At 28.8% G+C, this 20,068-nt stretch overlaps 2 protein-coding genes across 4 annotated transcripts in view; both read right to left on the bottom strand.

Annotated features, from left to right (window-relative positions):
* LOC117167070 (E3 ubiquitin-protein ligase UHRF1-like) overlaps positions 1–9,335 on the bottom strand; it is an 18,265-nt gene extending 8,930 nt beyond the window's left edge. For both annotated transcript variants that reach the window (XM_033351669.1, XM_033351668.1), the window contains exons 1-4: positions 9,066–9,335; positions 8,313–8,896; positions 7,888–8,239; positions 2,708–2,914 (exon numbers count right to left, since the gene is read on the bottom strand). In XM_033351669.1, the coding sequence (XP_033207560.1) occupies positions 2,708–2,914; positions 7,888–8,239; positions 8,313–8,896; positions 9,066–9,149 (1,227 nt within the window). In that variant the 5' untranslated portion in view covers positions 9,150–9,335. The remainder of the gene's footprint in view (positions 1–2,707; positions 2,915–7,887; positions 8,240–8,312; positions 8,897–9,065) is intronic.
* Positions 9,336–11,378: 2,043 nt separating this feature from the next.
* On the bottom strand, positions 11,379–17,952 carry LOC117167206 (E3 ubiquitin-protein ligase ZNRF2). 2 transcript variants are annotated; one of them, XM_033351950.1, is made up of 5 exons: positions 17,597–17,952; positions 17,069–17,499; positions 16,113–16,208; positions 15,168–15,273; positions 11,379–12,672 (listed from the first exon to the last, which is right to left on the bottom strand). In XM_033351950.1, exons 2-5 carry the CDS (start codon positions 17,370–17,372, stop codon positions 12,615–12,617), a joined length of 564 nt encoding a protein of 187 aa, XP_033207841.1. In that variant the 5' UTR covers positions 17,373–17,499; positions 17,597–17,952; the 3' UTR covers positions 11,379–12,614. The 2 variants fall into 2 exon arrangements, with proteins under 2 accessions (XP_033207841.1, XP_033207840.1); XM_033351949.1 differs by having other exon boundaries at positions 17,069–17,952.
* Between the last annotated feature and the right edge of the window lie 2,116 nt (positions 17,953–20,068).

Consider the following 20,068-nt stretch of genomic DNA (forward strand, 5'->3'; position numbering starts at 1 on the left):
TTTTTAAGGGGTTAGCTACCCTTGTATATTACCTATTGTCCAGACATACAAAAGGCAGGTTTAATTTTTGAAAATTACCAAGAAAATTCAATAAAATATCTTCTTTTTTTAAGCCACAAATTATAGACTAAGTAAAAAACCCAGGGAAGCCCCTTAAGGACCACCTTTACTACATGTACACCTAAAATGATAAAAATGGCAAGCTTGATTTTCGATATATCAATATTTAAAAATGCACATAAATCTTATTTTTTTGTTATCCCTGGAATATTATAAGCTGGGTGAAACTCTTCGGAAAACCACTCAAACACCAACCTTACTACATTTATACATAAAATGATAAAAATGGCAACTTGATTTTCGATATGTGTACATTAAAAAACGTCAAAAATCTTCTTTTTTTATCCCTCAGATTATACAATGAATGAGACCGTCCAGACTCGCCCGTAAAAACCGCCCTATCTATATGCTGTCTGTGAACTATATCTGTCTGTGGACACGATAACTTTTGAAAAAATTAATCTGTTAGATTGACCTTCGGTACACTCGTTTAGTGTCCTAAACTAAAGGTCGAATTCGTTAGACAGCCATTTTGGATAAAAATTCAAAAATTGGGCATATTTTGAATACTTTTCAGATCACTCTTTTCAAAATTCAAAAATTATCTGTATTCATAGTATTCAAAAAATTGAACAATTTATCCTAATGACTTTTTCCATCAATTCAAAAATTACCAGAGTTATAGCATTCGCCAAATTAAAAAATACACGAAAATGAACATTTTAAGCCAAATAACGCACGATAGAAAAAAGTCCAGAGAAGAAAAATGTTGCTTTTTGAATGCCCTTCAAGCTTATCATAACAACTGTTTGAATTCTCTTGAAAAATCTAAAATTCAAATTTTTACAACCAAAAATAATGAAAAATCCAAAAATTAGATTTTGCGGGCAAACTATGCAAAATACGGTAAAAGATGAGGACACAAAAATTGTGCATTTGAAAAAGGTCTACAAATTTGTTATCAAACACTTTTTGATAGGATCCGTAGTTTCGGCTTCAATCATGAAAAACATCATTAACAGTAAAAAAATCTGCCCGCTGCGTGGGAATATTCTTATCACAACTTTTGTCGTTTAATTTCTTTTTCGCTTGATTTTTTTATGCTGGAATGGTTTCGAACTGTTCCAAACGGTCTCGCCCTGCCTATAATTCAGGGGATAAAAATAGAATATTTTTGGCGTTTTTCAATTTTCAAACATCGAAAGTTATATTTTTATCATTTTAGGTGTACATGTAGTAAGGGTGGTTTTTTAGGTTCCTCCCGAACGGTATCAGCCAGCCTACATTTCGGAGGATAAAAAATAAGATTTTAAACGTTTTTCAATATTTATATGCATATTGAAAAAAAACTTGCTATTTTTATCATTTTAGTTGTACATGTAGTGAGGGTATGTTTTGAAGGTTTTCCCGAACCGTGTTTTCCCGAACAAGATTTTAGACGTTTTTTCATTTTTATACACTACCATGCAAAAATTTATGACCACCTCTTTTTTCTGACAAAGTTCTCTTAATTTTAATTATGTCAGAGCTAAATTTGTCCTCCCTAAAGGGTTATATGCCCTCAGAATTCTGTTTAAAATAAGCCCAGGATGAAGCCAATTTGTATATTTTTTAATGGCAAAAATAATCAATTTTAATGTTTTTTAACATTTTCAATAACTTTCACAATAATCAATATTTTTGAATATATTTTAAGGGACTTTTTGCAGAATCTTTATGGTTATATGTTTCATATATTTATAAACTAGAAAAATAGCTTTAAAAGGAGCCCAAGAACATAAAAAATATTGATTATTACGGAAGTTTTTGAATTCACACTATTTTTTCAATATCTATTTAAAAAATCAATAAATTGGCTTCATCCTGGGCTCATTTTATCAAAACTTTTGACAGCATTGAACCCTTTGAAAGAAAAATTGCTAGCTCTAACATAATTGTATATGAGAGAACTTTATCTGTCGGTGTAACCAAGTCTACGATTCGGGCCATAAAAATAATGATATTTCGTGCTATTTCATTGGTAATTTTCAAAAATTAAATCTGCCTTTTGCATGTCTGGATAATAGGTGACGAGCAAGGTTAGCTAATCCCTTAAAAAATGTGTATTCGCTAAAAATTAGCTTGGCCCTATACTTTTATGGAATTACATACATATTAAGGATCATATTTTCTATTTAACGGAGTGTCATGTCGTCCCGAAATTCGAAATGAGTAGTTAAATATTTTTCAAAAGCTTGGATGCTAGTCGACCCAAATTTTCAGGACACCTAGACACAGCCTTTTTTTAACCATGAAATAATCCTTCTCGTAAAAGGAATTAATTGTTAAATTCTTTTAGTTGTGTAAATACCCTATAAAACATATATTTCAGCCATAAAAATCAGTTGAATCAATGTTTAGACATTCAAATCTTTTGATTTTTCAAAATTTGTTCAGAAGCGTTGTAAAAAAAAAGTTTTTGAAGCTAACATTTAGGGTAAATTAGTCTAATAATGGTAGAAACATACCCCTAAAATATGAACCAAAATCAACCCAGGGTAGTCCACCCATACTTACCCGGCTACGGCCTGAGTTAAAATAATACATTACGCTTCCTATAAATAATAATGATATCTATAATTAGCATAGATCAGATTCTTTTACCTACTTGTATTCGATACCGCCAACACATGCCAACTTCTACATTAGGGATCGCACCTCTATGATTTTCTGGCACAATCGTACATTGTTTTGTTCGAGCCGCACAGGCCATTCCTTTTCCCCAATCTCTCTTTTCTCTGTCTTTTTTCTTCCTATCCTCTTGCGCTGCTCTACTAAACTTTTTCTTTTTCGACTCTTTTAATCTACTACCAGCCTATCATCAATTCATAAAAAATTCAGAGATTACTAATTTTACGTTATATAACCAACATAAAGGTGCCTAATAAAAATTGGAATTTTTAAATATTGCAAACGCTACCCCCAAAATTTCTACTTTCTGGTTAAAAAATACAGGCATAATTTCTCTTTCATTAAAAAAAAACGGTTTAAACATTCTACTAGGGCGTTCTAGATCTGAAAAGAATCTTTCTTAGTTTTCGATAAAAAAAATGCGAATACAAAGCTAAAAAATTATTTCATCCCTATACAATATTTTTCATTTACTGAGGAATAATACTTAAATTTTATGAAACAAATAATATGCACAGGATTTCTTCTTCAATATAAAGGCAATATTCTCTAGAATGCATAAATGTGAATTAATTTTTCCGCTTTTTCGATAAATTTGTGATCCTTTATGCTAGTTTTGAGCCAAACTTGAGTCCATTTTGAAATTTTTTGAGTCGAAAGGGCTAAATGTTCATGTGAAGTCGTTAGACCTAATAGCTTCCGGACCAGGCTGTTCACACCGTCATTTTTAGTGAAAATTGCCCAATTTTGTCTTTTTTTGCATAGCAACACTATGATAATTCAAGTAAATACAACAAACTTTTTTAATTAAAAAATAATCCATTGAATTCCGATAAATAGGAGTGAATAGAAGTCTGATCAAATACACAAGAATTCAAAAATAATTAAAAAAAGGCAGGGTGACTTCAAAAGAATTTAAAGGAATTCAATAGAATTTAAAGATCATTAAAGTAATATTTTCCTTTCAAAAAGTGACTATAGTGATTTTATCTTTAAAAACTGATAAAAGCTTACATCCTTTCCAAGTAAATTAAAGTTAAAATACATTTCAAAGTACTGCAGAAATCTATGAACCATAAAAAGGAGTAATTTTTTCGTAATTTTCGAAATTCAACATTTTTTCTGTCACCGGGTATACATTTTTAAAATGTATTCGTTATTAAGAATACTTGCTTTCTATTTCAAAAAAAATGCTGGTAATATTATTCAAGGAAAAAGAATGTTTAATTTAAGGCCATTAATAGTGATTAACATACAAGTTTTCGATTTCTAAGCCTGATAATATCTTCAAAACATTTTTTTAAATAAAATTTATGGTTTATTCCTTAATAAATAATAAACGCTTTATAGTCGTGAAATTATTTTTTAGCTTTAAATGCTGCAAATTAAAGCACTGAAAGTAAAACTCTTTAATCTTAAACTTTTAAAACTAAAGTCCATAAGTTTTTTAATTCGAAAATGTTGTATTCAAATGCTCAATCATTCACACGTATAAAATGGAAGCTATTAATACTTTTCAACTAAAAAAGTTTATATTTAATGCCGTTAATATGTCAAATTAAGCATTTTAAGCTTTTATAAATTATAGAGTTCAAATATTCAGATCCAGCTCCAAAAATATAAATCCAAATTATCAATTTAAATGCTCTAAATTAAGGAATCAAGCAATCAATTATATATTTTTTAATTATATAATTTTTAATTATATAATTTTATGCAATTTTAACCTAGAAACATTAAAAAATGAACGATTACATTTTTTTATAAACTGAACACTTCTTAAATTAAAAGTTAAATTACTTTTATTTTAAATAGTTTTAAAAACCCCTTAAAATGCTTCAAAATTTTATTTCAAAATCTTGAAACATCTAAATGTTGGTAAATTTTTTTTTTAATTTTTAATTATTCTTTAAATTTTTGCAGAACTTCTAAAAAAAATTTTTAATGATTCGAATTCTTCTTAAAAGTTTTCCTATTTTTTTGTAATCCTGCCAAATTAAAATATCTTATTAAAAATCTTCCACATTAATTTTTGATAATTTTGTAAATCTTTTTAAATATGTTCTTAAAATTATTTTTTTAAATAAAAAATCATTTTCAATTTCCCTAAAAAATGTTTTTTTATTCTTCTTAAGTCTTTTAAAATTCTTGAAAAGTTTCTAAATTTTTGGTTCCTAAACTTCTAAATATCTCTTCGACTTACTAGAATTTTTTCTACGAATAATAGGTGTTCAATTGTTGTTTATATAGATAAAAATTCAACAATTTGACATACAAATTAATTTACTTTTTTATAAGACAATTAAAATTGTAACATTAAAAGTTTAGTTTTTTTGTTTAGTTTCAAATATTTAATATATAATTACTGATTTTAAATTAACAGTCAGATATTTTTAAACATTAATTAATTGTTATTTTTTTAAACAAACATTTTCAAATTGAATGGTTTAAATTAAAAAATGGAAAATTTAAACTAAAATGATATTTGAAATTTAATAAAAGCCTTTAATTATGAATATACTATTTTGAAGTTATTTAAAAATGGAAAATAGTTTATAAAGTTTCAAACAAGCCTGTAAAATCTTATAAAATGAATTATTATTCACTTGATAAATCTTAAAATAGAATTCAATGAAAAAAAGATTAATTAATTATATAATTGAAAAAGATAACAATTTAATTAATTATTTTAAAAAACGATTGAAATCAAAGTTAGGCAGGTTTTTTTCTATAAATTTGTAAAATTCCCGGTCAAAAAATAAATTTACTCTCATTTTCTGGTTTTTCTCTGTGTATTGTCAAACACTAGTCTGGGCAATCTAATTTAGCGCTAGATATTTAGTTTGGTCGAAATCTATTTCAGATGGTTGATGTCACAAAATATAACGAGCACAAAAAAATCGGATTCAAAATATAAAAAAGCTTTTAGTTCTGATAGGTTAGCCAGCACCTGCTTAGGTCCTGAAAAGACTGACTAGAAGATTAGGAAAAAAATTAATTTCTTTTCATAGTTCATTTTTGATATACTGAATCAATAATAAATATCTTTGAGTATATTTTATATTACAACATAAATTATAAAAGTAAAAAAAGTTATATTATTTTTGAAGTTCTTTTAAATTGGTTACCACTATTTATTTTTGTTCTGACAAGTTATATATTTAGTACAAAATAATCAAAAATAATCCTCAAAATGTGTGAATGAACTGCTACAAAATTCGCCATTTTTTGTATTTCAAAAGTTTCCGGATAAATCTTACAACATTGTATTATTGAAATTTCTTACACTAAAAGAAAAAGTAATATTTTTTCACATTTTTAATACGTTTAAGAATAAAATTCATAAATTCATTAGCGATTTTATTCGATAACTTTGGAATATTTTAATGTTCCGCATTTGGAAATTTTGTTGGCATAGTTGCCTAAACCGGGACGAGCTGTCGCTGACTGTCTCAGTTTCTGACACTTGAACGTGAGTCGTGCAATTGCATTTTCGTAACTGAGACGGTCACTTTCGCGGTGTTTTTAATTAAATGTCGTAGTATTATGTTAGCGATATATTAAAAATATTGTTTATAAGACACAACCTTGCCGTTCAATTAATTATTTATTCTAAAAATGTTGTTCAAAGTAGTTTATTGAAACCTACAATTTTAAACTCAAATCTTGCCGACTCATAAATTTAATTTTTCAATAAAAATTAGTAAGTATGCATTAAAATTTAATATTATAGATTTATATTATCCATTTACTTTTTAAGATAAATTAAGCAAATAAACTTTTTGCTTGAAAATATATATTTTCAACTTAAAAATATAACTGTTTTGAAAAAACTCATCTTTTTGATTAGAAAATTCAACAGTTTGGTTAAAATTTTTTTTTTATTTCTTCACTGAAAAAAGTTTTTTGATTAAAATTTAAACTATTTTCATAGAAATTCGTCTTCTTGGTTCGAAAAGAAATTTTTTAATTATAAATTTTATCTTTCTTGAGCAAACATGCAACTGTAGTTGAAAATTAATCTGTTTGGGTTGAGGCTTCAGCAATTTGATTGAAAATTCTTTTTTTTTAAATTAAATCGACTGCTTTCAATACGTAATTAAAATATTGTTTGGTAGAAATATCAACTATTATATTTTTTAATCATAATTTACCTTTTTTTGTTAACTTAATAATTCAATTTTTTAACAAATTCTTGAGTTTTAAAATAAAAAAGGCTAATTTTCGATCAAAAAAAGATTAATTATTTTCAAAAAATATAAAAGTTGATGTTTCAAACAAAAAGTGGTTTAATTATAAAGTAAATGATATGTTTTTTTTGACCAAATAAGATTTTGTATTAAAAAAATAAAAATATATTAACCAAATTATTGAATTATCTACCATAATAATATCATTTTCAACAAAACAGTTGCATTATTCTAAAAAAAATATAATTTATAATTAAAATGATCAATTTTCGAACCAAAAAGACGAATTTTCAGCAATACATTACAATTTTCAAATAAATAATAAAATTTTTAACCAAAAAATAATTGAAATTGTTTCAATTCTTTTTTTAATTTATTTATTAACTTGAATTAAGGTGAATTATAATTCAAAATTTACTACCGAACAGTTTAATTTTCAAGTAAATCGATAATATTAAATTTTAATGCATACTTACTAATTTTATTAACAAATTAAATTGATGAGTTATTATTAAATTACTTACCTAAGCAGTTGACAAAATTTCCTACAAATAGACTATCTGACTACCTTAAAAAATATCCATTCATATTAATTAACTATAAAATTAATCATGTATTCTTTGTTCTAATCGATCAAATAATGTGGTAGCCACTTATTATAACGGTTTTTGTACAAAGATTCCATTTCCCCATGTTAAAATTGCGTTTATGTGGATTAGCTTTTCCTAACTGCCCCAGTAATGGTCAGTTTACCTTATGCAAAGAACATTTGGGTTTGAGATATAGAAAACTCTTCGTCATGACGCGATAGCCAGCACCCTATTAGAGACAGAAATAATTGTCTAGATTAGACGGTCTAGACAATGTTATAACTAGACGCAAGTTTGTTAAATTAAATTAAATTAAATTAAAAATTAAATTTTTTATCAGGCACCCTAATAACCACGTAATATAATAAGGCACATACCATCACAATTTCGTTTTCGTCGTTTTTACAGGATGGACAATACCAGTCATCATCTTCAGGGACTTTGGAAAGAGGAGGGTTCAAACACTCAAGGTGATATTCTCCATTGCACTCGTCACAAATCAAAGTACGCTCCGGATTTCTTCGTTCTCCGCAGACTCTACACGAACATTCCTTACAATTCTCCTTGAGATTGTCCATACAACTAAAGCATTGTATGGGCAATCTTCGTCTCGTATCACAAGGTCTCACAACTTCGCCATGTCTTTCCTGAAGAAGTTTTGGTTCCTCTACTGCATAGATTTCATCGAGTCTAGGGTAGACTTTACAATTTTTTACACTCTCATAATCTCTTAAAAACAGAATATACATATTTTAATTATTTTGAGAATTGATGGCCGTAATTTAGTCGAAGCAATACTCACTTTCCAATATGAAGTGTTCCTGTCAAGTACTTTCCTGATCGAGTATCATGTATTTTTTTAATTGTCAGATCGTACCATAATCCAGTATCTTGGGGATCCTCAATATTATGATTGATCATCACTCGCTGGCCCAAATTAAGATCCTTAAACTTTATAATTCTATACGCTCTTGGTCTTAAACAATTTTCTCCAACGACAAAAGGCTCTTCCCTCTCTCCAAACTGCCACTTTACTTTGTACTGTATTTCTGTCGCAACTTTGAATATTTTTTCTATAATTGCTTCATACCAAGCACCACAAGCAGTATCGATACAATCAACGGCATCGCCAACTTTGTAAAAGCGGCTCACGGTCTCAACAATTTCCTCATCGGGAATATCGAGCGTACCATCATTTTGATTTACTTCAGAATAATTTGATTTACTGATAGCTGGCTCGTCAAGTTTAATTTTAACAGTAACAAGTATAACATCATTTACATTGACGCTGTAGTCAAAAAGTTTATAGCCATTTTCTAACTGCTTTCCTCGATGAAATAACCTTTGCAATTCTGGTTCTACTAAAAATACTTTCGCTATTTCATCCTATAAATAAGATTAACAACGTCATTTAGTCACAATATTCTTTGTTTTCATTATGAAGAAGAGAAAAAACATAGTTACATATAAGTATGTTATTACATAGTTTCAAAACATGAATGAATTTTTTTTTTAATCAAATAAAAATAAAGCTCTAATATAAAATAAGAAGTACCTTTAAATCTTCTACATAAGTTAACTTTGAAACAGTTAAAATATGCTCCTTTTTTCCGTCCACAGATCTTATCCTGATATACATTTTTTGAGGTTATGCTCACTTTAGTTTAGGCCCTATCGGCTCAATAGCTTTCTTCTTCCAGGCTGATGGTTTATATGAGTAAAATAAATGCGAAGAACCTAATTTACATTATTTTGTAGATTCGTGTGGCGTATAATCAAAATATAAATAAAAATTCAATTTCAGTCAGAAGACGACTGCATGTTTTTCGTAAACTCTGAAGTCAATAGAGTGCGTAATTCTGAATTTCATTGGTTACCATCGTACCGCCAATTCTATAATCAACCTATAGTAGCCGACCTAGGGGCAAAGTGAGAGACAATATCTAACTTTATACATAAAGTTAATTTCTCTATACTTTATATATAAAATAAACTATTGTTTATTAATGGTTTTTGAGAGGAAATTAGGCGATTCGTATTTAACCGTTTTGCAACAAAAACATTTATTTTAAAGTTGTGCGTATTTGAATTTTGTGGTTTGTTTAAAAAAAATCGATTTATTTTCTTTAAATCTCTATAACTTTATGCCTAATCAAGATATTTGTTATTAAAATTGAAAAAAGGTTTAAAATGAACAAGATAACAGCGGTTTTTCTGAAAAAATTAAAAATCGATTTTCTTTAAAAAAACTGCATCTTTAAATTTTTGTTTGAATTTGATCTTTGATAATAAAAACATCTTATAAGATTGATGCTTGCTAAATAACTTCTGTAGCCAGGAGAATTCTTTTTTCTTACAATCGAATTTTGTACTTTTTCATAGATTTTTTTTAGACGTGCATACTTTTATCTTAAAATTGTTTCTTGACCAACATTGTTTTCAAGAAAAGGTAAAAAGTTCGATTGTAAGAAAAAAGAATTCTCCTCCCTAGAAAAGTTATTTAGCAAACATCAAACTATCTTTATTATCAAAGTATACTAATAACAAAAAAATTGGCAAAAAATTAAAAGGTGCAGGGTTTTATGAGAAAATCGATTTTTAATTCTTCCAGAAACACCGTTATAAAGGTTTAAACAAAAAAACAGGTTTTTTGAAAAGCAAAGCACAACATTCTTAATATATTAATATAATAGAAATAACTTTTTACGCATATTTTTCGCAAATCGGAATAATAAGTATTGCTAATTTTCAATAAAAAAAAAACATTAGTACTTCATACCTGAGAGATTCTGTGATTTTAATTGTAGGACCCAGTCTTATTAATCATCGTATTAATCAATAGAAAAATACTTAATAAATATCAGGAAAGCAACAAATTGGAATAAACTTGTAGCAGGGAGGAAAAAATGAATTAAAAATTAGTCCTTGCGTTTCAAATCATACAGGGTCCTACTCTTGAAATCGCATAAACTCTCGGGGACGAAATATGTTGGTTTTAGAGGAAATTGGGCGACAAGTATTTTTCCGATTTGCAAAAAATCTTTTTTTCAAAGTTATGCGTCCTTAAATTTTGTGCTTCATTTTTCAAAAAACCCGAATTTTTGCCTGATTAGAATATTTATTATTAAAATTGAAAAAAGTTTTTTAAATGAACAAGATAGCCATGGTTTTTCTGGAAAAATTAAAAATCTATTTTCTCCAAAAACCCTGCACCTTCATTTTTTTGTTTGAAATTGTCCTTTGATAATAAAGATATCTTTGTAAGTTTGATGCTTGCTAAATAACTTTTGTAGCCAGAATTTTTTTTCTTGCAATCGAATTTTCTACTTTTTCATTGAACTTTTTTAGACTTGCAGACTTTTATCTTCAAATAAACGCTGTTTGAATCAAAAAGAAAATAATAAATATCTAAATTAGGCCAAAAGTGATAGAGGTTTAAAGAAAAAAAAACAGGGTTTTTGAAAAGAAAAGCACAAAATTCTTAATATATTAATATAATATAAATAACTTTTTAGACATTTTTATCGCAAATCGGAAAAATACGTATCGCCTAATTTTCTCTAAAAAAATAATATACTTCATCCCCGAAAGATTCCGTGATTTCAAGTGTAGGACACAGTCTGATTTGAAATGGATTCGATCTTATTAATCCTCGTATTAACCAGTAGGAAAATATTTAATAAATATCAGGGAAGCAACAACTTGGAATAAACTTGTAGCGGGCAGAAAAAAAAGAATTAAAAATTAGTCCCTATGTTTGCAAAAAGTCAAGATTTTTGGATGCAAAATTAACAAATTGTCGAGAGGGTAAGTATAATTGTAATTTTATTTACAATTCTAGTTGCAAATTAAAATAATTACCACAATCTATTATACAAACAGCAGATTATATTTTCCTTCAGTTTTAAAATTTCATTTGAGTAAACATAACCAGCATATTGTTCAATTAATCTCGAATATACTATTTCTAATAACACAACCTTTACTACACGCTGCCTTCTTGATGATTATACTCTATAAAAAAAAATCCTCTACACATTCTTACAAAAAATCAACTGCAAATCCGTGAAAATCGTTATAATTTCAGAAAATGAAATAAACATTAGAAAGTGTGTCTAAAATCATAACCGATGTTTAATCATTGTCGACATTAAGATTTTCGGAACATTGTTTTTACAATTCAAGTCACTTATTTCTTATACACAAAAAGCGTAGACTTTATATTACATCCTGCTAGTTCGATATTTTTCTCATAAAGATGTATAAAAATGTAAATTGTCAGAAATATTAATTTCCCTCTAATAACAAAAGTACTAAATCAATTTAGATGAAAAAGTGTTTCAAAAACAAAGTATCTGTTCCAGGTATCAGCAGCAAATCCATACTTGTTAAAAACACAAGTAAAGAAGATTAAATCAGAACCTTTATTGTTACTACAGCATTATCGCATGTCCTTCGCTCCAAACTCTTATACATCTTACCTCCCCCCTTTATGAAAGTATCAAAAATATCCTTTCTAGTACTCATGACCCAGCAAATAACATAAACGATGCATCGTCTTGGTATTAAAATCATTACAAGTATAACTAATTTATCTAAGATAGAACCCAACTGTTCACTACGCTGGTCCTTGCAACTAACCTTCGTCCTGTCCCTCCTCGTCGAAACAAACAAGATTTAATCATAACACGACAATTACCGCACAGTTTAACGCTACTCGCATTACGAGATGTTGCAGACGTTAAACTAGTTAAAATTCATAAGTATCGTACAATTGAGTTTAAGCGAGAGAACAGTAATAGTGCAACTATAGATACGTATAGGTAATATAGCATTGTATTGTTAATTTTATGGCGATTCTTGTCCCTTGTTTAGTAGAACAGTAAAGGATTCAATTAGGTATCTGTCCTTCTTATGTTCGATTCACTTGAGTTTCGCTCAGTCATGTTATCACCATGTACACAAATCACCATCATGGACTAGCAGCCACCTTGACTAGTTTTTTATACAATCTGCCATTCCATTTGTTTCTGTTTCGACCGATGCTAGCGGCGTCCCATGGGTCAGTAGCTTAGTTCACTTTTATCTCTCTTCCAAATGCAAATCAGTCACCAGGGTGTTCGGGGCAACTACGATTTACTTGAAACCATCTGTCGATGCAACTGCAAAACAGACATCATTTTACACATATATTCAACCTTGTTCCAATCATCCGAATTCAGGCTGGCCATTGTAACCCATTGAGTCCCAAAACGAAGAAATTTCTCTCTTACGTTTGAGCTTGAATTATTTTATAAAACAGGCAAGAAATTTATTGTAAAATACTTTTTATACTATTTTCAGATATGCTCTAAACGATGCAATGGTTTAAAAAACGGAAAATATTTATTTAAAATTAATAATTAACAAATTCAAAAAAAAATCTTTTTTTAAAGCAATTTTCTTTTAATAAAAAAATAGAGGAGGGAGGAATTTTTTATGGTTGCAAATATGCGGCCAAAAAAAAGGAAACTAAAAATTTTAAATTTCGTTTTTTCGATATTTTTTTGCTCAAAAATCATATAAAGATTTAATTATTTCAGTAAAAAGGTAGTTGAATAGTTATAGTATAGATACTATAGAAATAAATGAGAGTTATGCAGAGATATAAGCGCGAGAGGATATAAGTGAGAGAGGACATAACTGCGGTTTCCACTTTACTTCAATTATTATGTTTCAACTTCAGTGTTACACAGCAGAGTCATGTAAAATTGTATAGCAGTAAACATTAACTTTTAATTTTAAGAAAATAATATCAGAGAATCACTCAATTGATGAAAAAAAAACTATATTTCACTTACTGCATTGGATTTTGTTGTGAAAATGACGTAAAATAGCGAAAAAATTATTGTTTTATAATCTTAATATCATGATTTTACCTATTTGACACTAAATATTTTTATTTTGTTTAAAAATGAACTATTCAAATACCTTTTTACTGAAATAATTAAATATTTATATGATTTGAGCGAAAAAATCAATGGATTTGAAAAGTTCAGACATTTTGTGCACATTTGCGACCGTACAAAAATCCCATCACCTCTATTTTTTGATTGAAACAAAATTGCTTAACAAAATTTTTTTTTAATTTGTTAATTGTTTAATGAAAATCAATATTTTTCCGTTTTTTAAACCATTTCATCGTTTAGAGCATACCCGAAAATAGTAGAAAAGAGTATTTTACAATAAATTCTTTGCCTTTTTTACAAAATTATTCAAGCTCAAACGTAAGAAATTTCTTCGTTTTGCACTGTTGAATTTTGAACTTTTAAAATTGAAGTTTAAAAAATTTTTAATTCAAAAATGTATTTAAATGCTCAATAATTTACACATATAAAATGGAAGGTACTAAGATTTTTCAATTTAAAAAATATATATAAATCCACATTATCATTTTCTATGCCTTAAATTAAAAAATCAATCAATGAACCTTAAAATTTTAAAAATTATATTGTTTTAAGGAATTTTCAACTAGAAACATTAAAAATTGAAAAAGTAAAAAAAAATTTTAACTGAACACTTCTTAAATTAGAAGTCCAATCATTTTAACTTTTAATAGTTTAAACATTTCCCCTTTTATTTCAAATTGTTGAGGAATACACAAATTGTTTTAAATTTGTTTAAATCTAAAATGATTTTTGACACTTTTTCAGAACTTCTAAATATAATTTCAAATTAATTGAATGTTCCCTACAATTCTTAGGGAATCCTGCAAATTTGAAAAAATTTCCTTTAAATTTTGATGTATAAATAAAAATTGCATATTTATTATTTTTGCAGGTTTAAAAAAAATGTAGAAGTTTTTCAAGAATTGTAAAAGGCTCTAAAATAATAAAAATATTTTCATACAATTTCTGGGAAAATTGAAAATAATTTTTCATTTTGAAAAATTATTTGAAGAGACTATTTAAAAAGGTTTTAAAAGATTTACATAATTGTCAAAAAAGTATCTGGAAGAATTTAAGGAAATTTTTTTGAATTTCTCTACAAATTTCTCTACAAATTTCTCTACAAATAATCTTCAAGTTTCTCTACAAATAATAAGCGTTCATTTGTTATTTATACATGAAAATTCAACAATTTTACTTAAAAATTAAACATTTTCCAAATACAAAAATTAAAATTGTAACGTTCAAAGTTTAAAGGCACTTCGAAATTTTAACGATTCCAATTTTTCTAACCCAAACACTTCAGTTTCAAGTTGTTTGCCATTAAACATTTGGTTTCAATTTACTCGTTTTCAATGAACACTCGAATATTACTAAATACTTAATAATTATTATTTTTCTTAATTCAAAAATTTCAAATTCAATGAGTCAAAAATGGAATATTTTATACTGAAACAATATTTTTAATTTAGTGAAAGCCTTTAATTACGAATATATTATTATAAGGTTATTTTTAAGTTGAAAATGGTTTATAAAATGTCAATCAAACATTAGCATAATTGAAAAAGATAACAATTCAATTTATTATTTTAAAAAAGGTTGAAATTCAACTTCAACCGATTTTTCTTTTAAAAATATGTAAAATTCCAAGTCAAAAAATAAATTCACTGTCATTTCCGGGCCCAGCGGCCTCCCTGCAAATTGCAAAGAAATACAAATGTAAGACTCACTTTTTGTGATATATGCAAAGACAAGGCAAGCGGGCTATAACATCTCCTGGTTGAAGATCCTCGAGACAAATGACGCATTCACCTTTCTCATCTGCCAAAATGTCCTCTGCAACATTTAAGGACATATCATGAATTACAGTTGCTCTTATTATATTTAGGCAAATTATTAGCTCGCAAAAGAAATTCAATTGTCCAAGTCTTGGAAATTACATAAAAATGAAAATACTTGATAACAGACCAAGAGAATAATCTTGATATTTAAAATCTGAGAACCAGTAGATAAGATAAGAGCTGGAGACACTAAAATTAAAATTATTTTCTATTAGTAGTAATCAAATCAGTATTTTTAAATTCAACTGCCTTTCATATTTCTGAAAAGACTTATTGCACTTTTACGTGAATTTAGGCTTTAATACGAAAGTTGAGTAACATTTTTTCGACAATAATTACTCTTCATGATAACCTGAACTAAAGAATGTGAATATTGTTGATAGCAACGTACAAAGAAGTGTTATGTGATTTTAAAATTACGTCAAAAATCTTTTATATATTTAAGAGCTGTATTAGGTGAAAAATATCAAATGATTAAAATCACCAAGCGTTTGGGAATTTCGAATTTTCAATAATACAATTATTACAGTTTACTTGAATCAGCATGCAAGTGATTCACGTACTTTATCTAACTGATAAAGCGAAAAGCTATCTAAAATTTACTTCACACATAGCCAGATATCCTTCAAGACTTTTAATGTTCGAAAAAAACTTAGTTTGTTAGCAAATAAAGACCAATGATTCGTTAAGAAAGCACTTATACATTCTTGAAGAACACTCTTAATTATGTAACTTTGACACTAAAAATACAGTTACGAAACTAGTACGGCAACAGGGGATAAAGCAATTATACAAACCTACTTAACTACGTATATTGTCATTCATAAAACTCACCGTTGTAGCTAAGACGCGGCTTGGTCAGGCACATAACCAGATGACACTCGATGTCATCTGGCAGGATGAACTTGGAGCACACTGGGCATTTTAGACCTAGAATAAAAAAAACATTAAATAAATACATGGTTAATGAAAATGATAAAAAAAAGTGCATTTATCACTGTACCATAAAGTACTCTTCTTATACTGTGTGTTGGAAGAACATCAGTTTCGGTGTCGTTTAGGCATGAGCTCACTATAATTCCCATAGTAAACACGGCCCATGACCTACGATTATGACTTACGACAGTTATGACCCACGATTTGGGCCATAACCTTGAAATTTCGAAAGATCGGAATATGACTTTTTATATGAATGTATGCAATTCAAAAAAAAATACACTCCGTTCTAGCTATAATCGATTGTATATTGTTACCAAGCCAACCATCCTCACGACACACGTCAAAACAAACAAATAATAAACGCCCCCTGTTCAACTCGCCACGAAATCTCCTACAGCGCACATAACCCAAGTTCCCAGGTCTGATAGGTTCTACCTTTTTTCAAGGAAGGTTATAAATTCGTAGTTCAATGGTCGTCCGGTTCACGCCATTGAGCCTTGCTGAATCACACCACATGTTTTTAAAGGGCCGACATGTCATGCAGATAAACTACTAAATGACGATGACACGCAGAATTTTCCCGAAATCTCGCAATTTCAGAAAGAACACTCGCAAAATGCAACACCGCTAAAAGAACTCATTCTGACGAAACTAAAAAAAAAATCTTTGAAATGCGCCGGCTTTGAACTGCTGCATAAATTGATAGGAAAATAAACAACTGCACGCGCCGCAAAGATAGAAGAAACTAGACTGTTCGCAGGGAACATTTGAAGCCTGATGATACTTGGGAGAATTGTTTTAAAACGACTTGAGGCTAGAATTTTGTTAAGAAGGTACTTTGTTTTGTTTACCATTTAGAGACCAAATGTGTGAAGGCAGACTGTGAGCCGCATAAACTCTCTCGTCGATGTCGTCAACGTCGGGCAGACCAAGTGCCTGTCCACCAGATTCGCCCGATTCACCCGAGGAAAGATCTGGTACAGAACTCAAACTTCGAGCCCTTTGTCTACTATTAGATGTTTGCGAGCTTCCCTGTTGATGCTGAAGTAATCCGACACCGCCGGGCAGAGAACGTAAAATAGAAAAACCTTGCATCGTTTCATTGGCCCCAGTAGAAGATTGGCCACTGGCCACAGTGCTGGCCTTTGCTCCCATTCCACTCTCGATGAAGACTCCGATTTTATTGCCGACTCTCCTTACTCTCGACAGTTAGGGCGAGCAACTGTTTTTCATTCCACAGGCGAGGAATTCGACGTGAAAGCGAAATCAACTATTTGGTTAACTGTTGGATGCACACAAACACTGTGATATCACAACTCTGCCTTGAAAGAAGGAGGATGTGCGCTCCAAAGTCCGAGAGATTTTTCTTACTTTCTTACCTTTCTTATTTTATTACTCTTGAGATTTAATTTCGCAAGTGCTCGCCACGACATGCAGAGCATAACACGACACCAAGACATCAAGAGCATAACACGACATCACGACATCCTGAACAGCGGCTCGTCGCGCACATTTCGCGACATTTTGCGATAACTTTTGTGGATCTTTCGCCTGATTTACGTCGTGCACACACGCAGATGATGATTGGTTGAATTTTATTTTGCATGCACTCAAGCTTGTCGCACAGGTACACCAGAACGTTTACGCACCGTGTTTGAAAAACAATAAGCAGACAGTTTTCGTCGCTTTGATGACTGCTGCCAATGTTGATTTTATTGAAAAATTTACTCAAAAGAAGTGAGAATTATTTTAGGTTACAGTATCGGTGTTAAAAAACACTCGAATAACGTGAAAATGGTGATAATTGACCAATTTTAATTATTGTAAGGCTTAGGCTATATTCACTCTCTGATAATCACAAAGATAATGATTTTTTTTAATTGGTGGACAAAATGCTTATTAGCCAGTCCCTGATAGTACCCTTATTTCTGATTGGTGTTCAGTTAAAGAATAAATGATGGAATGAAACGAACGGAAATGATTTTGATTTAGTATATTGGCAGCAGTGCTCACTATCAGATCCATCTCTCGGATAGCGGTTGCATTTTCAATTTTCAAACGAATTTCGTCCTTTGATAGACAATTTTAGTGTATATATTCGAAAGTTAAGATGTATTTTTATTTAAAAGCTGGAAATTATTCGCGAGTACCGAGAAAATTTTCCGGCGAAAATCTCTAAGCATGTCATCGACGTACAGGTTTGCTGCGTCATTTATGCTGTTCGTTAACAAGTTGTTTAACGTGTCAAGTAGTAAACATGCACTTTTTATCATTATTACGGTGAAATATATTCCGGTGTTTATGTTTTATTTTTATATTGAAGCGAGCCAACGTATTAGTGAAAATAGGGTGCATAAAAATTTCCACGGTTGATGTCAATAGTCTGTGATGAAGACGAGAGTGAACACGGAGTGGAAATGATAACTGTAAAGGTATATATTAAAAACACTCCCGTTTTATATATTGTTCAATCTGGAAAGGTAAACATTTTTTTTAATTTTTTACATCATGTGATTCTTATTTGGTCAACTCATTTTTAAACAATGGCACATTTACCTTGGCAGCTAACATTTGATAGTTTCATTATTTCAATATTTTATCTATTCTCGTTTTAAATTTCTTATATAATAATCATTTTGAATCAGTAAATACAAATTAGCAAAGAAGTAACTCGCGCACGGAACTACATAGGTGCATGAATGTTTATAAAGCTACCGTGTGAAAAATCAATTTGAATTTCTAATATTCAACTTACCATTAAAGTGTTTTTAGACATTCTTCCTGAGAAAAAGAGTATATATACGAAAAACTTTAATCTTTTTAAATAAAATGAAACATATTTTGTGAATTATTTTCATCAGTATAACCAATTATAAAAATTTCATTTGTAATTTGTTTAAAGTTTGAAAAGGGGTCAAGGTGCTTTAGAATTTGAAACGACTCCTTTAACAACTTCAGCAACTCTTTCTTTTTTTGTAAGTAAAATGGCATATATGAACAAAACAAACAGCAAAATATGTCAAGATATGTAAATAAAAGTTCAAATTACACTTATTTATAACTTTTTACCTTGCCGGGAATTGTAAAAGGAGTTAAACGGTAAGTTAAATACTGCAAATGCAAATTTTTAGTAGGTCCATATTTGACACGTTATAATAAGTCAAATAACAATAATTTTAATGCTTTCTTTTAACAAATCGCTTCGAATTTACTTCAATTTCATGTTCCAATAGTTTGATTTTGGAAAAAAAATTTCCAGGAAATAAAGAGGGGTGCCAGCTATTCTATAATTTAACCACATTTTTTTTTAATTTTTAAAGACATCAAAATTTTTAAGAATAATTTGAGTCATTTTAAAAGATGTTTGAAAAATTATTTTTTTAAGCTGAAAATAGAACGATATTGTTGAAAATTTCTTTCTTTTTTGTTTGGAAGTTAATTCGTTTAGCTGTAAATTTAACTATTCCGTTTTTTGTTGAAAATTGATCTTTTTTTGTTTGTAGATTCACATACTTTTTAAAAATTCGTCTTTCTGTACAAAAATTATTATTCTTGATTAAAAATTTATATTTTTAATCGAAAACCCAATTACTTTCTATGAAATTATTTGTTGGCTTTGTTGAAAAAATTAACCCGTTTTCTTTAAAAACTTGTTTTTTGACGAATTCAACTTTTTTTCTATTTAAAATAAGAATATTTTTGTCTTAAAGTTTCGACTATTACATTTTTCGTTGAGAACTTTGTATTTTTGTTGTAAATTGTTTTTTTTTCCTATTTAGAATAAAAATCTTTTTGAGTTACAACATCGACTACGTATTACATTTTTCGTTGAAGTTTCCCATTTTTTTTTT

Source organism: Belonocnema kinseyi, chromosome 2, assembly GCF_010883055.1.
Source record: "Belonocnema kinseyi isolate 2016_QV_RU_SX_M_011 chromosome 2, B_treatae_v1, whole genome shotgun sequence".
Classification (NCBI taxonomy): domain Eukaryota; kingdom Metazoa; phylum Arthropoda; class Insecta; order Hymenoptera; family Cynipidae; genus Belonocnema; species Belonocnema kinseyi.

Coding starts and splice junctions, on each gene's coding strand:
- LOC117167206 (XM_033351950.1), bottom strand. CDS start 17,372: ATGGGAGCAAAGGCCAGCACTGTGGCCAGTGGCCAATCTTCTACTGGG. Junction 15,274..16,112: donor GCCGCGTCTTAGCTACAACG/GTGAGTTTTATG, acceptor TAAATGTTGCAG/AGGACATTTTGGCAGATGAG. Junction 12,673..15,167: donor CTTTGCATATATCACAAAAA/GTGAGTCTTACA, acceptor TCTGTTTTGCAG/TTGCATCGACAGATGGTTTC.